The 15,847-nt window shown below is 43.3% G+C and overlaps 2 protein-coding genes across 2 annotated transcripts; one reads left to right on the top strand and one right to left on the bottom strand.

Annotated features, from left to right (window-relative positions):
- Positions 1-3,442: 3,442 nt before the first annotated feature.
- On the bottom strand, positions 3,443-6,627 carry LOC124654521 (probable inactive purple acid phosphatase 1). The gene is made up of 12 exons (XM_047193521.1): positions 6,469-6,627; positions 6,296-6,387; positions 6,068-6,134; positions 5,828-5,950; positions 5,643-5,735; positions 5,346-5,475; positions 5,093-5,174; positions 4,878-5,010; positions 4,566-4,771; positions 4,352-4,477; positions 3,953-4,262; positions 3,443-3,761 (listed from the first exon to the last, which is right to left on the bottom strand). The coding sequence occupies exons 1-12, from the start codon at positions 6,625-6,627 to the stop codon at positions 3,450-3,452; spliced, it is 1,833 nt and encodes a 610-aa protein (XP_047049477.1). The 3' UTR covers positions 3,443-3,449.
- A 2,301-nt stretch (positions 6,628-8,928) lies between these two features.
- On the top strand, positions 8,929-14,903 carry LOC124652496 (probable tRNA N6-adenosine threonylcarbamoyltransferase, mitochondrial). The gene is made up of 15 exons (XM_047191508.1): positions 8,929-9,022; positions 9,216-9,281; positions 9,678-9,961; positions 10,080-10,124; positions 10,252-10,326; positions 10,409-10,505; positions 10,878-10,968; positions 11,740-11,789; positions 12,181-12,371; positions 12,469-12,554; positions 13,333-13,411; positions 13,484-13,567; positions 13,649-13,763; positions 14,012-14,100; positions 14,660-14,903. Exons 3-15 carry the CDS (start codon positions 9,707-9,709, stop codon positions 14,786-14,788), a joined length of 1,386 nt encoding a protein of 461 aa, XP_047047464.1. The 5' UTR covers positions 8,929-9,022; positions 9,216-9,281; positions 9,678-9,706; the 3' UTR covers positions 14,789-14,903.
- The last annotated feature ends 944 nt before the right edge of the window (positions 14,904-15,847 follow it).

Here is a 15,847-nt window from a genome sequence, read left to right as displayed (position 1 = left end):
ACGTCAAGAGACGTTTGAAGTCCGTCGGGAAATTGCGAAACTCCGGAGTAATAACTATTACATATATTCAAACGAGACAAAAACTCGGCAGATCCCTTTACAAAGGGACTATCACGTAATGTGATAGAAAGTGCATCGAGGAGATGGGTTTGAGACCCGTTGATGTTACACCATAGTGGTAACCCAACCTTTGTGATCGGAGATCCCGTGAATTAGGACTCCGGGAAGAACAAACTAGTGGTTTAATTGAGGAGAGTATTATGTAACCCTCTCTATGTGAAGATGCACAACTCTCAATTCTCTGTAAGGCAGGTTGGCAACAAGCCTTAATGTGTTTATGTTGGCTATTTTAGCAAAGATGTCTGTCCTAAGAGCATTCTTGAAATAACACACCTATATGAGTTCGATTGTTAAACGTCGCAATCTATGAGATTTGGGTGATCTCTAGTAAACTCATGAAGAGACCACGAAGTATGACGCATATGCTTCACCCGCGGGGTAGGCTACTGGCAGCCATGTACTGGTCATGACTTTGAGTGAAACCCTTGTTCACGCAAAACTTGCAATTCAAGGCTTAGTCCATTGTTCAAGTGTGAATGGATGTAACTTAAGGTTCTAGACGGAAGTTCAACTTAACAGTCTCCGCTGAAACACTGGTATATAAACAAGCAGTGAGTATTGGTAAATCTCTAAATGGGGATTTGAGATCTGGTGGGGGATTGTTGAAATATTGGGCCCACATTTGGTGGCCCATAATAGATTTCAGATTTTCCCTATAAATCTCAAAGCCCAGTTAGTAGCAGCCTTGTGAGTTTGAGCCCAAGTGGGTGGCAGCTCACTAGGGAGTGGCAAGAGGTGGGAAGTTTAGTCCCACATGGAAAGTTGGGAGGAAGTTAGACCACCTTATAAGGTGGGTTGTTCCACCACTAGTAAGTGAGTGAGAATAGGAGTGCTACACACGCGCGCTCCTCCTCCTCCTCGCTCGCTCGTCTCGACTCGACACGACACGACACGACGCGCGCGCCGCGCTCGTGGTGAGTGGATTGAGCCTCGAGCCGAGACTTTCCTTACTTTTTGCAGCTCAGGAAAACGAACAGAGTCCTAGACGGACGCGTCGCAGTTAGTCGGTTCGGGTCGCTCCCGGATCGTGGGCTATCTGTAACCGACTCAAAACGTTTGTGCGACGTGGGTGTGGCCCACGCTGCCTAGGGTTTCTTGAGCGGCTACCGCAGAATTACATCTAATACACGAGTTAGGGTTTCCACCTCTCTCTGCTTGCGCCGCCATTGTAGCCTACTCCATCCCGCGCGCCGACGTGCATCGGCGAACGGGAGAGCAGGTCTCCGGAACCACTCGTCCTTGCGATCCTGTACGGGAGAGGGCGAATTAGGTTTTGGGAAGCGCTCGCGCGGCTCGCTCAAGCTCTTCATCACGGGTCGCCTTCCGTCCAAGTCGGGCGGTGCTGCCTACCATCGTCTTCAACGCTGTCTACTTCGACCCGTTGTCCCTGTCATCAACAACGTTGTCATCAACAACGTTACTGCTGCGACATCATCTGCTACACCTCCACCGCCACCTCCACCAGATCGGTACGTGCGACATATCTCGATCTGTTTAGCGATGGATGCTTTACTGTTTGTGCTGCTGCTACTCATGTTGATTAATGCATCTAGTATGTTCGAGTTGTTGTCATCATGCTTTATATTCTGGAATTAATCATGGAAATTGTGCCTAATTATCCAACAGCTTCGAGATTCTGCAGCACGTAGATTAGTTGCTTTGAAATGTAAATGTTCTATAATATCCACGATAGATCTGAGATCGAATGGATATGATAATTTGCAAACTCTCAAATCAAAGTAACATCTACATGAATTATGTGATGCAAATGCTGATGGATGACGTGAAGCTATTTTTGAAGGACTAACGCAAAGTATGCAGGGAGAAGAGATACCAAACAGGTGAAGAACTTCGAGAAATGCTGAGCCCAGAGCAGCGCGAGGCTTTCTTGAATTCAAAGAAGATCATTTCTTGAGAAAGCGTTCCAGTGTACGTGGTCACTGAGCCAAGAGACCGTTCAATATACAGACAATTTGATGAAGCGTGTAGGTGGTGCAATGGGAGAAGTGCTGGTGGAAGCCCTCAGCTCGAATTGTCAACCCAGGTAGAAATTTCTGTGTTGTTTGCAATTAAAGAATTCCAAGCAGACCTTTATTCTGGAAGCCCGAAGAGACCGCCGGGCGCTGGAATGCTTCTGGTCAACTGCTGTATTATGAAAGCCTAACATGTAGAAAGTTCGAGTATTTAAGAATCCAAATCAGACCCTTATCCTAAAAAGAGTACAGCGGTCTGAACTTGTTGGACTTGTGCTGATATACTAAACCCTTGTCGTGGGTTAAGCTATACATGCTGCCGGGTTTGGGTCGAACACTACTTAATGATGAAAAACTAAAAACTGATACTGTCATAATTTAGCATTGACGTAGAAGTACTGTAATCGGGCTGGAATTTACGACTTAACTTTTAGGTAACTTTTAATTTCAACTTCTATCTAGTTTTAGTTGAGTGGTTGGATTAAATTTACCAACCATTTCTCCCAAATACAAGTAAAATTTCAATATAATTCTAGTATTGTAATCTATAGCAGCTCAATACTAGTAAAAAAATGTGTACTTTAAAATGCAATGTAGAGAGCTTTATTGTATACTCTGGTACTATGTTATGTACTCCCTCTGATCCATAATAAGTGTCGGGGCTTTAGTTCAAATTTATACTAAATTAAACTAAAGCCCCGACACATATTATAGATCGGAGGGAGTACAATTAAATTTCCAAAATTTCATTTACCCGTATGAAATCATGTGAATTTAAAGTCCATTTTAGAAAAAGTTAAGATTGAAATTTGATTTCTTGAACTCTGATGTCCTAAGACTAGAACTAAAAACATAATATCTTTTTATTTTATTTTATTTCATATTTAGAATCAAAACATTTAAATATTTCACACATTTTCAGAATATGAATTTTAGTTCTGTATTTTAGGTTGCCTCCTCGTAATATGTGATGCCAATAGGATTCCTTCACCTGAAAAATTCCGGACATAACGCCTATACTTTCAGGAAATAGATTCCTAGAATAGGCATGGATTCCTAGTTTTAAAAATGTGAAAATTTGCTACAAGGCACCGTCATTTGCTGAAACACACTCACCATCCATTTGTGTCTTTGCGAGGTACCATCACATTTTGTGGTATATTTGTCAGAATAAACTGCATGGCTAAAATCGAAAAGTTTGGCACATTGTTTCCAAAACCGGCCATAGCATGGTCATCCGAGGTAAAAGGTGGGTGGGTCATGGGTGGGGGAGGGGGGGGGTGCTTTTCGTTTTTGGCTATGCGGTGATATGATTACATGAGGATTCCAGGTAATCCTCAATAGACACACACGCCATCAAGTAGCTAGTGTAGTCCTTGGGCAGTTGTCGATAGAGCAAGCCAGGACATCTCGGTAGTCGCGCGAGATCGTGAAATGATCGTAAACATTGCCGTCGCGGCTCTTCTTGTACTCAAACAGCAAGGATGAATGGTTGAAAGCCGTGAGCTTGACGAACCCGAAGTCGAAGTCCCTGAAGTGACTCCAATGGATTTTTGAAGTGGTGAATTCTGAATCTGCGATGTTAGCACCAGCACCACCGACAACCACATGTGTCGTTGCCATGAATGGACCACTGTAGTAATCCGATGCAGCGACGACACATTGGCTCTGCAACCAAGAAAGGATTTATTTACACATGACATATATAAGATTGTAACATGATATGCCTGCAAAACTTATTGCATTTGCTTTAGAATTTCAAAGCAGCATTACCAGCAACAAAACTTACTGGACCTTATCATTCTAAAGCAAATGCAAATGCAATAAGATGCAGATGCAGATGCTAGCTAGAGACATACCTGATAGACTGGACACGTCCTTTCGTAGTTATGGACATGACCGTAGAAGGAGAGATCGACTTTGTACTTCTGCCATAGCTCCTGCAGCGCTTCTCGTCCCATCGGCTCCTCAAATGTGCCCTCCGTTTCGTAGTAAGTGCAGGATGAGTACCCAAGAACACGGTGCGCCAGGAAGATGAGCCATGGCTGCTTCTGCCTGTCGACGGATGACAGGCATTGCTCGATGAACTTGTACTGCTCTGTCCCTGGCCTCCAATCTTCTTCTGTGTTAGCAATGCAGAACCTGAACATGCCATAATCTGTCGCATACCTGAAGCAGGATAGATTGTCTGTCAGTACATTTTTTGTGATGATATCTTACAAGAAAGAGTTATGCCGTTACTGAGGAACTACATATACCAGAATTTTGCACGGTTCTCAGCAGGAGTGTAGAATACAGTTTGAGCAGGAACACCACATTCTCCACCGGAGTCTATATTTCCATAGAAAGATCCAGTTCCGGGCCAGTCTCTTTCGTGATTACCACTGCAGAAATTCCACCGCCCTTGTAGTTATAAAACAAAAATACATTTGAAAAAACAGAGGACGCTCTGAAATGGTATACTAAACTGACCTGCCAATCATGTATGGTACAGTCGATGCAATTGGCTCAATCTGGGAGGTGAACTGGTCCCACTGAGACAAGTAGCCGTTCGCGTAGCAAATGTCCCCGATGTGAACTACCATGTCGATGTTTTCTAGGTCTCTGATGATCTGGTTTGTAGTGTTCAGTGAGCCTGGTTGGAAGTCATTGAACTCATTGGAACCATCAGCCTCTGCCTGAAGACAAAAAAGTGCAAGACGGAAGAATTACTGTAACAAAAATATGCCCAGTTATTACACAAAACATGAAATCAAACTAAGATGGACAGGAAACAAAATGTACCTTTCCCATGTCTCCAAATATGACAATTTGTTGCAAGGAATCCTGTCCAGGATAAGGTGATGCTTTAAAGCTGTATAACTTGCTCCAGATGTTGGTACCGTTTGGTAACCTATGGCCAAGCCTGTATGTATACCTGCAAGTTTTTAGAAGTACCATTTCTTAGTAGATGTATCACAAGTTCAAAACAGTTTAAAATGGCAAGATAGATCACACACGGCGAATCTGGCCACAATTCCTTCAAGAAACTAGTATGGATGTAACCCGGATGGCGCCAACCAACAGTCCGAGCAGGTGCTCCTACATGTGCAGGCCAGAAGTAAGTGTTTTAGTCACGAGATTCGGAAGATAAACAAATGATCATAAGAAACCATATGAGCAGATACTCAGTTATGTTGACGGTCTAATTTTGAACTACAAGTAGCTAATGTTGATCTTATCTCTAGGAAGAATATGCAAATAGTGACATACCACACATGCTATTTCTGTCGAAAGTTAATGTTCCGGCTGGGGAAAGAAACCGAGGCTCGTCTTTCGCACCCCATTCAACAAAAGGAACTGCTTCTTTAATATCATATCCGCTTGTCCAGGTGATTGTCATCTACAATAGTGCAAATACAGTTACCTTAGATTACCAGAAGACAGCTATTTTCTGTAAATAGCTTCCATGTTGAATTCAGAAGAATGATACAATGCATATTCTCGTGAAAAACACAGCCGCACAATTCAAAAAGGTCATCTCAATGGTTGATTTATAGGCAAGCTTACTTCATTCCAAGACTTTCCTTGTGCCAAACGTGGGTAGACGGGCGCCTTTGGGTTTGCAAAGGTTACCATGTTTGAGACAGCAATCAGCTTAGGCTGTTACAGCAGTGGGTTTTCGTCAGTGTTGGGAATTAGAGGAGTGTACTTTCAGATAATACCAGAGTAGAGAAAACACTATATAGCCTTGCCTTCATGAGGCCTCCGGAAAATAGTGCAAATGAGAAATCTTCCCTCTGGTTGATTAACTGAAGCTTCAAGTTTCCCTTCCCAGACTTGGTATAGCCACTATTCTTGAACTTTGCAAATTGGTACTGCAGTGAATATATGAAAGAAAAAGGTTCATGTTTAAAATGAAAGCGTCCCAGACTCCGGATAGAACTATATTGGGAGCTGAATCGGCCAAATGGAACATGAAAGAGAATGCTAACCTTGATAGGTGCTGTGCATAGCAGTGGAGGTTGCTGGCTATTATTTTCAGGCTCACAGATTGCATCACTGATTTTTTTTTCAAAAAAGAAATAGAGAAAAACATCAAATCCTATGATGTGCATAGCATTGGGGTCCTATTTTCAGGTTCACAGGTTGCAGAACTGAGATTTCACACAAGAAACAAGAAAATTTCAGGTGTTACAATAGATTTGCCTACATGGTGTTACCTAAAATTGGCCGGAGAAAACACACCAATCCAGTCGTCCTTGGAGGGATTCGGATGGAAGAACTCTACCTGTACCCATCCACTGTTCTCGCCCTGCAGGATGACCACTAAACCATCACATCACTCTGCAAGTGTTGAACACGAGCTGTCAGAAGTGGGGGCATGCTAGCTAACCTTGAGCCCAAGAACCAAAGGGGACGCCTTGACATGCACTGAGTCGTCGACGGCGAGGACCGTCCTCTCGATCGCGATCCTCGACAGCGGCTGCTCGCCGCCGGCAAGAGCTGTTGCGCCGCAAACAAACAGCCAGGTGACCACCACCCACAGCCTCATCTCCTTCACTCCTTGTGAAGCCTGAAAAACTCCCAACTGAGACAGCACTCCAAGAAGAAGTAAAGAAGGAAACATAGACTGCAAACACCTAGTACATTTCTGGCAATCTCCAGGAGAAGGAAAAGGTAGTGTACCAAGAAAATACAGCAGCTTTATGATCTCCTTGGGCAATGCAGCTGAGTTGAGCGAGTGGCGAACAGATCAGGTGTGCAGTATTGGAGGATGGGATGCAGAAATATATAGACAATCATTGAGGTAGGCGTGTAGCATTGGGTACTATTCGTTTCTCCCAAGAAAGAAAAATGGGATTGAAAATGGTGTCAAGATAGACCATACTAGATGGTCAGTGTCACTGTTTTTTCCTTTCCTTTCTCGAAGCCTGAAAAACACGAAGCAGAGTCGTCAACTATTCTGGTTCGTGTTTAGGAATCTTCTCCAATGGGATTGAAAAAATGGCGTCAAGATAGACGAATGGCTTGACTGACTCTGTCAGTACTATATCATTTTAAAAATATATAATAGTACAGTATATACTTTGGAGCACCTTCCGTGGAGCATTCGATGCTGGCTGAATCAACAACCGCAACCATGACACGTGAACCTGACCAAGGACCATCCCTAGCATGGGCAGCACTCGTACCTCGTTTCAGATTCGGGTAACTCCATTTTTTACGCAACAAAATGTTACAGTAAAGTTTAAGTTGTATTTAGAGCATCTTCACTCGGGCCACACCTACAGGCACCCCCAAACCGCCTATGGGGGCACCGGTGGCAAAAAAAAAAAAAAACTCGTCCAGCCACACCCTCCAATTCCGATTTTGCACCGGCGCGAACACCATTCATCCAACACCCACAGGCCGAGCCCAACCCGGGCAGGCCAACTCTGTCGGTGGGACATTGCTAACATTCTCTCCAAAATCATTCCATTTCCCTCCATTGCTCCTCCACATCACCCCTCTCCCCTCCCACGTCACCGCCCACTCCCGTCATTTTCGCCAACCAGACGAGACCCCTTTGCGCCGCCATACCACCGAAAAGGCATGTGCCTCCCCGTGTGGCGGTGGACGCACCCCGAAGAAGAAGGGGAAGGCCGAGAAGGAGAGGTCGGAGGGGATGAATAACGTCGAGTGGGCTTCTGGCCTGCGGTGCCGATATAGGTGGAGAACACCAGTCGCCGACAGAGGGAGCAGAAGGCGAAGCAGTGAAAGGATATGGAGGCGGAGGCGGCCATGGTGCAGAGGGACAATGTCATGGTGGGGATGGTGGCACCACCACCTCAAGCTAGCCAGTACATCCTCGACGCGTGGAGGAGCGAGAGCCAAGGTAGCGTCTCAGCGCCCTCGCTGTCAAGCGCATCGCCGGCACTAGGGCCGGTGTTCCAAGAAAGCCAAGGTAACAACACGATGCAGCTCTCTCTCTCGGTTCTCGTCGGCTACCAGGACTTCAATCCGCTTGGTGGGTTCAACCCCAACATCTTTAGCATCGTTGACCTTAACGCCGTCTTTGCTGGATTGTTGGAGCTTCGTCGAACTCTCTTCATTTGTGTGCCTCCTCTTTAGGCCGGCTTCCAGCAGTTCGTTGCAAGCAACAACAACCAGTGTGCGCAGGGACCATTCGGCGGAATGCCCCAAGGCCACCGACTCCATCATGGCCGACATCATCAACGGCGGGGAGGGGGCAACACTCCTTCAAGAAGGAGGAAGCCGAGGCCTACGAGGAGGAGGATGACGGTGATCCTTGGGAAAATGATGCCTACACCTACACCGGGGAGAAGAAAAAGGCAGCGGCGGTTGTGGGGATGACGAAGAAAGCCGACGGTCGTGAACCTAAGTGGAGCTCGAGGGAGGACGAGTGCCTCATCGAGGCATGGAAAACAGTGAAAATTTGAATATTTAAATTTGAATTTTTTTCAAATGTGAACATATATTTTTTAAAAATGTTTATCTTCAATTTTTTGAATTTGAATATTTTTTGTTTGAACTTTTGAATTTTTTTGATTTTTTTGAATCTGAACAATTTTGAAAGACATAAAAACTCGAAAAACCATATAGAAAGACCGGAAAAAACAGAAAAGAAAAAACAGACAGAAAACTGCAAATCCTCGGCGGAAAAACAAGACCCGCGATCAATGGGTCAGGCCCATATACTGCGTGGGGCTCGCAGTCGCAGCAAACGACCTGTGCGGCGTATAGGAATTTCCACCGATCTGCCGATGTAGAGTCCGATCGGCGATCAGCCGGCCCAAGCTCCCTTTCTTTTTCCGCTCGTAACAGAGGCAGACCACGCGACAGAAATTCTATCTTCTCCCTGTCTCCTCCTCTCTTGCTGCGGCGGCAGCGGCCGGACCAACGGCAGCCACGGCGGCCGGAGCTAGCTCACCGGAGAGCCAACCTAGGTATCTCATCTCTCTCTCTCTCTCTCTCTCTCTCTCTCTCTCTCTCTCCGTTGCAACGGCGCGCGGCACCGGCCTGAGGGCGTTGGCGGCGGGCCGGCGGTGACCTGAGCTCACGGGGCAGCGGCGCTTCTCCGCTGCTCTGAACGCTTTTCTCCTGTGAAAATTTTCTCACCTTTCTCTCGTTCGATTGCAGGAGCACGACCAGGAACAGCGAGTTTTCCTGATTCTTTCTCCTGCCTGCTGCAAATCCCATGCTTCTGTAAGTAAGTATGCTCTTTCGTTTATTCTCTAACAGGCACGCACGGCCGTCCATAAACTCACCGAGGCATTGCTCATTCAAGGTTTATTTGTGCCTATTACGAAGTACAGTAGTGTTGCCCAAGTGCACAACTCATGTATGCTTCAGTTAATCTGGAGAAATAAAACATTGCCAAAGCTGTCAAAATTATATTCCTGGAATATATGCAAATGCCCACTAATCATAAGAGGAATAATATTGCAGCAGACCTGCATGGCTGCATCTGCATCTTTACAAACGAAGTATAACCGAAATGGATAGTTTTTCTATGTGTATTGGGTAGTGAGGATCATTTGTTCTGTGTTGGACAATGAGCGTGGTTCGTGTATTTGATTGTGCTCTTATCTGAGGTTGCAGGGTCACCTGCTAGAAGGGAGCCTGAAAAAATGGCGTCCACCCTTCTCCCGATCTTATCACCTCCGGTTTCACGTGCCGCCGCCTTCCTCCTCCTCCGAACCCGACCAACACCGTTCCGCTCTCACTGTCTGCTTCTCCGCAGTCTCCTCGCCCCTGCATCTTCCCCATCAACCCCTCCTGCTCCCCGCTCCCTCACGACCATGGCCTCCGTGGCTACCCCTGCACGCCGGGACCTCCTCATGCTTGGCATTGAGACCAGTTGCGACGACACCGCCGCCGCCGTGGTAGGTGTGGCTTGTTCGTTGCCCCCTTCCTTCCTGCCTAGTCACTTCTATTTGTGGTCGAACCTTCTAGGTTTTATCCTTAGTACCTCACTTCTCTATGATGCTTGGTTGGTTGCAGGTTAGAGGCGATGGGGAGATCCTCAGCCAAGTGATCGCTTCCCAAGTAAGGGTTTGCGTTTCAGTTCACGTTCTCTCTAGATGGTTCATGTCTACTTCTACCCCGCTCAGGAAATTTTAGCAAATGCAGCATCGTTTACACATTGCTGATCATACTGTCGTGTGTTTGGAAGTCAGATTTGCTTGTGAAATGGGGTGGTGTCGCTCCTAAGATGGCCGAAGAAGCCCATGCCCTTGCAATTGATAAGGTTTGTCTTCCTTTAAGAAGATATAGATGACTTCTATTCTTCTACGTCTGTGTTAATTGGATTCTACATCTTTGTCTTGCAGGTTGTTCAGAAAGCACTCGATGATGCAAATGTGTCAGAGAGTGATCTTTCTGCTGTGGCCGTGACCGTTGGACCAGGGCTCAGCCTATGCCTGAGAGGTTCCTCTATTTGCTACTCTGATCTTGATTAAATTATGTATGGATTACTGATGCTTACTATCACATGCTAATAAAATAGGGAAATATCTCCTCGTTAGTTAGCAAATCCAACAGGACTTGTTCCTATTACATATATGGTTTACTTACTCAATCAATCAGAAATGGTCTTTTTTTTTTTTGAACCACGCTGAGTAGACCATTGTGTCTTCTGTTTCATGTGTGACTCTCTTGAACCTGGAGACAAACCATTTATTATCTGTTCTATTGTTTATCTGACTGCAATACTTTTCTTAAAGCTTCTAAATAGGATTTCCTTCTTTTTTTTTTCTTCTGTTTTCTGTATGTGAGTGTAATGGCATCTCTAAATTGCAGTTGGTGTTCACAAAGCTAGGAAAATAGCAAAAGTATTTGGCTTGCCTATTGTTGGAGTTCATCATATGGAGGCACATGCATTAGTTTCCAGGTAACCATTGGAAATCTGACATCTCTTTAAATGATGCACACGCTATTTGATGAGTTCAATATCACACAGAATAAGCTATATATGATTCCTTATTTTGTTCAAGGACACAAGATTAGGTGTTTTCATGCAACTTGTAAAACCAGATCCACAAAGTGTTTATTTGTGTGTGGATCTGCTTTAACAAACTATTCGCGTGTTCTACACTATGTTTCCCCCCTTACAGTATGTCACGGACTTATCAAGACATTGAACAAGGTCTAGCACAACCTGCAAAAACTGAAAACTGAACGACTTTTAGTGATATGACCTCCAAAGATTGAACAAGATTACTCTACAAAAGCTACAGTTTGACTTTGAGTAGGAAAATATTAACGTCTACAAGCTCTTTCTCAGTGTCATATCTGTAAGGAGCATGGCTTGTGAATTTAAGATGTGAAATTCGTAATTTAATTGAAGGGCGGGCCTGGTGCAGCGGTAGAGCCTCACCGCCTGTGACCGAGAGGTCCAAGGTTCGAGTCGCGGTCTCCTCACATTGCACTTCGTGAGGGTAAGACTTGCCACTAACACCTTCCCCAGACCCCGCACAGTGCGGGAGCTCTCAGCACTGGGTACGTCCTTTAAATTCGTAATTTAATTACTTCAAATATGTTAAACATTGCAATGAAGGCCTCACTCTATGACCATAAAAATAGCAGCATGCTTTGCCTCTTCACACTTCTAGCGATATTGCATTCACTGGATTATGGATTAATATGGTTTGATCCTTGTCAGGCTAGTGAAAAAAGACCTTGATTACCCATTTTTGGCTCTTCTAATTTCAGGTACTAATGTCTCAGCATTCTATACCATGATCTAGCTTAATTATCCGTGATTCCATAGAAGCTTACAGTTGTAAATTACGATAGCAATAATGCCATAGAAGATTTCAGTTCATTCTTTTCCTGCCTGTTGGAATCCAAAGCCAGCTATAATGCTATGCTTAATTGCAATTATTGAAATGCTAAATATCTTCACTCATACAAAATGAAGTTTCCACCCACTAATTTCTGAGTTTTTTTTGTTTAAAATAATTTAATGCAAAAGTACAGCAGCCTAAGTTCATGCATGATATGTCCTAATGTAGCAGACATGCAAATTTTGATACTGACACTGGCACAGTTGTGTTTGCTGAATTTTCTGATATGATGTTTCGCTAACTAGTAATATGTTCAGGAGGACACAATCTTCTTGTTCTTGCTCAGAACCTTGGTGAGTATGTTCAACTAGGGACTACAATAGACGATGCAATTGGCGAGGCATATGACAAGTCAGCAAGATGGTTGGGTCTTGATATACGGAAAGGTGGTGGTCCTGCTCTTGAAGAGCTTGCCCTAGAAGGTGATCCAAAGTCTATTAATTTCAGAGTAAGTTTGCAGGTGTATTTTTTTTTTCCACAGCAGCTGTGGAGCTAAATGGTGTCTACTCACCATGAATCTTAGTCTGACATGATATTGCCTCCAGGTTCCGATGCGACAACACAAAGATTGCAATTTCTCCTATGCTGGTCTCAAGACTCAAGTTCGATTGGCTATTGAATCCAGAAATATGTATGAATATATCATTCCTATTAATTGCACTGTTTGTTTCATCTTCTTCATGAACACACCTGGTGTCGTAAATACAACCTCGCGTTTTGCCATTTAGCATGTCGTTTATTCCTTGTTTATTCGTTATTGGTGTTTTTTCTTTTTCAGACTACACCTCAAGGTTGACAAAAACAACTTCATCTGGAACTCTCAATAGTATTCTTAAAAGTTCACTCTTATTTTTTATTTGTTTCATGTAGGAGTTGTAATTTGAAACTTGTGGCGGCGATACTATCCATTTAGTATCCAAATGTCAAACACACAAAGTTCATTTTTTAGAGAACATTCGTACTCATTACACAATGTACACTGCTCTGCGGTGGATATGTTTGCTAAACAAGATTTACATGTTACTGGAATTTGGAAATCTTTTCGTCCTAATAATGCCATAGGTATGTGGTAGCATTCTCTTGGACCAAACAAGAAGAACAATACTGGTGGGAATAATGATGCAACATTGCAACTGATGCTTAAAACATTGTAGAATATTTTGTTATGGAAATCATCTTACATCTTTTAAACAGTTGACACCTTAATTTGTTGAATAAATCATGCGTTGATAAACTGAACATTTGCAAGGTGAATATCCAAATATATCAGTTTGTTTCAAATAAATGAGGGTAATAATGCTTAATGTATTTATTGCTGAAGGAAGAATTTGCATCACTTCAAGCTGGTCAGGTGCATGGCTATGCTCTGATTATTAGTTAACTATGCTGCTGCTTTTATACCATTGTAGGTGCACAGATGATATCCCCATTTCATCTGCAACAGAAGAAGATAGACAACTAAGAGCGAACATTGCTGCCTCTTTCCAGGTTCAGTATCATGGATATTGTACTCATTATCCATGAACTATCTTAAGTTTCTGATAATTTAAACTTGTGCAGCGGGTTGCTGTTCTACATTTGGAGGATAGATGCCAGCGAGCAGTTGAATGGGCATTGAAGATGGAGCCTTCTATCAAAAACTTTGTAATACAGATATCTCGTTGCTGTTATATTCATTTACTTTCCTTAGTTTATCCAGTGTGTTAATCGATTCAATTATTAAAGGTTGTTTCAGGTGGGGTTGCATCTAACCAGTATGTTAGGGCCCGCCTGAATCATATTGCTGAGAAGAATGGCCTACAGCTCGTATCCCCTCCCCCAAGTCTTTGTACTGACAATGGTAACGAGTTTGTTGCTATGGGCTTTAACTACTAATATTCAATCACACTACCAGTAAAAGCATTTAATATTCAAAATGAACTTTGATGCAACGCAGCATAGTTCTTGGTTTTCAGTCTAAACCCTAGTCTGTGCTCCCTTTTTATTCTGAAGCATGTGCATGAATTATCCTGACCATTTCTGCCAACTTTGCTGTCAGTTTGTCTTGTAATAACAAGCAAAGGATTCCTGTCACCTTTATTTGCATAGGTGTCATGATTGCTTGGACCGGTATCGAGCACTTCGTTGCCGGTAGATTTGAAGATCCACCTCCTGCTGATGAGCCTGATGATATGCAGGTAACCTAAACAAGCAGTATGCAAGGTTGATAAAATCAACTGCATACTTGATTAGTTCAAAATTAACAACATATAACTTATAAATTTAGTTTGCTAAGTAAGTAAGTGATTAAATTGCACTATTTAGCTCTATTATGTATTTATTTTGTTGTTAATCTAGATATGACCAGCTCCTTTTTAAAGCTAAATAGTTAGTACTTGGATAAAAAGGTATGCCATGAAGAATGTAAATATAAAATCAATGGTAATCCCATCATCATCAAAGTTTGAAGATTCAAAATAAAATGTGTCAAATTATTGAACTTGGTTTGAAGAATGTTGGTGAACTAGCTTTTCTTAGAAAAACAAATACTTGAATTTGGCACGTCTGTGGAAGCTTGGACATTTATTTTAGGGACTATGAGCACCCTGATTTCTTGTTTCCTTCATTGGAATGGTAGGGACATCTGAATCAGGCCGTTGTCTTGTACTGGGTATTTAAAATCTGATGCAGAACTTGCAGGTTTTATTCTGGTTGTTTTGCTAGTATCCTCCCTGACCAGTTTCTTGTCTGCTACAGTATGACTTGCGCCCAAGATGGCCTCTCGGTGAGGAATATTCAGAAGGAATAAGTGTTTCACGATCACTTAAAACTGCTAGGATCCATCCATCGCTTACATCCATGACACAGAGTGCTCTCCGCAACTAGTCTGGTCAGATCAACGATCTCCACTGATTGCTGTCATTGAGTTCCACGTCATCCATTTTGGAACCATTACCTGGGCAGCCCAGCTCACTTGTCATTGCAGAATCACAGTTATTAGCTACAAAGGCGTGAGCTGAGTACCTGTTCATTTGTTCGTTGTGCATCTGAGAAGCTATAAATTGGCCCTGTTCAATTTGAATCGACATTATAAAATATGAGATATATACCTTGTTGTCAGTCCGCTTTCTATCTCATGACGGTCTTTGAAGAATTAACACTGTTCGAGATGTTGGGTTATCCAGTGGCTTGTCTCGCTCCGCCTCTGGCGACCAGGATGCATCCACGTCTTCATCCTTTTACTGTTGCTTTACAAGCCACTCTTGCGTGAGTTGCATTCCCGTTGTTTGCTTATTGCAAAACCCTAGAACACTATTACACAGTCACACACGTCATATATATGATGATACTCATAGTCTAGAGCTAATTTCTCATATAAATCTTGTCAAATTCTTGATTTACTGGTATCAAGGATCATGAGCTAGGTTTATCCTTTGTGGCAAATCGAGCTGCCCAATTGGGCGGCTGGGGTCTAGTAAAGTCTCAGGATAGCATGTCTCAAAGTACTCCCTCCGTTGACTTCTCTAAGTCAAACTTTAAGTTTGACCAAAGCTGTAGTAAGATGTGTCAATCTCTACAGCATCTAAACTATATAGTGATTAATTTAATACAAATAATTTTGTGTTTTAGATTTGATATATTTTTTCTAAAAGTTGAATCAAATTGAAACTATTAGGACAAAATTAGAACCTCGGTTTAGTTTAGGGTTGGTGGACGTCTCGCTCATGCCCCGCGGGTCTTCAATGGAGCGGCGGCGTCGCAAGCTGCGATCAAGGAGAAGATCAAGGGAGAGCCTGATAGGTGACGCCTTGCTAAGCGAGTAGCTGCCACCTTTTGTTAGTAACATGACAAAAACCGTCTTTGACGTTTTCTATATCTTTGGTATCCCTTCTATACGATTGGTACATCTTTTCAAGATGTATTATAAAAAAACAATTAGTTTGT

This window comes from Lolium rigidum, chromosome 5, assembly GCF_022539505.1.
Source record: "Lolium rigidum isolate FL_2022 chromosome 5, APGP_CSIRO_Lrig_0.1, whole genome shotgun sequence".
NCBI classification, from domain to species: Eukaryota; Viridiplantae; Streptophyta; class Magnoliopsida; order Poales; family Poaceae; genus Lolium; species Lolium rigidum.
Note: the sequence above shows the minus strand (reverse complement) of the source record. Positions and strands in the feature narration are given on the sequence as shown.

Excerpts from the sequence above, each read along its gene's own strand:
- LOC124652496 (XM_047191508.1), top strand. The coding sequence starts at position 9,707 with ATGGCGTCCACCCTTCTCCCGATCTTATCACCTCCGGTTTCACGTGCC. Across the intron at positions 10,125-10,251 it reads GCCAAGTGATCGCTTCCCAA|TCAGATTTGCTTGTGAAATG; the intron begins GTAAGGGTTTGC and ends TGTGTTTGGAAG. Across the intron at positions 14,101-14,659 it reads ATGAGCCTGATGATATGCAG|TATGACTTGCGCCCAAGATG; the intron begins GTAACCTAAACA and ends TGTCTGCTACAG.
- LOC124654521 (XM_047193521.1), bottom strand. The coding sequence starts at position 6,627 with ATGAGGCTGTGGGTGGTGGTCACCTGGCTGTTTGTTTGCGGCGCAACA. Across the intron at positions 4,263-4,351 it reads GAGAACCGTGCAAAATTCTG|GTATGCGACAGATTATGGCA; the intron begins GTATATGTAGTT and ends ATCCTGCTTCAG. Across the intron at positions 3,762-3,952 it reads GGACGTGTCCAGTCTATCAG|AGCCAATGTGTCGTCGCTGC; the intron begins GTATGTCTCTAG and ends TCTTGGTTGCAG.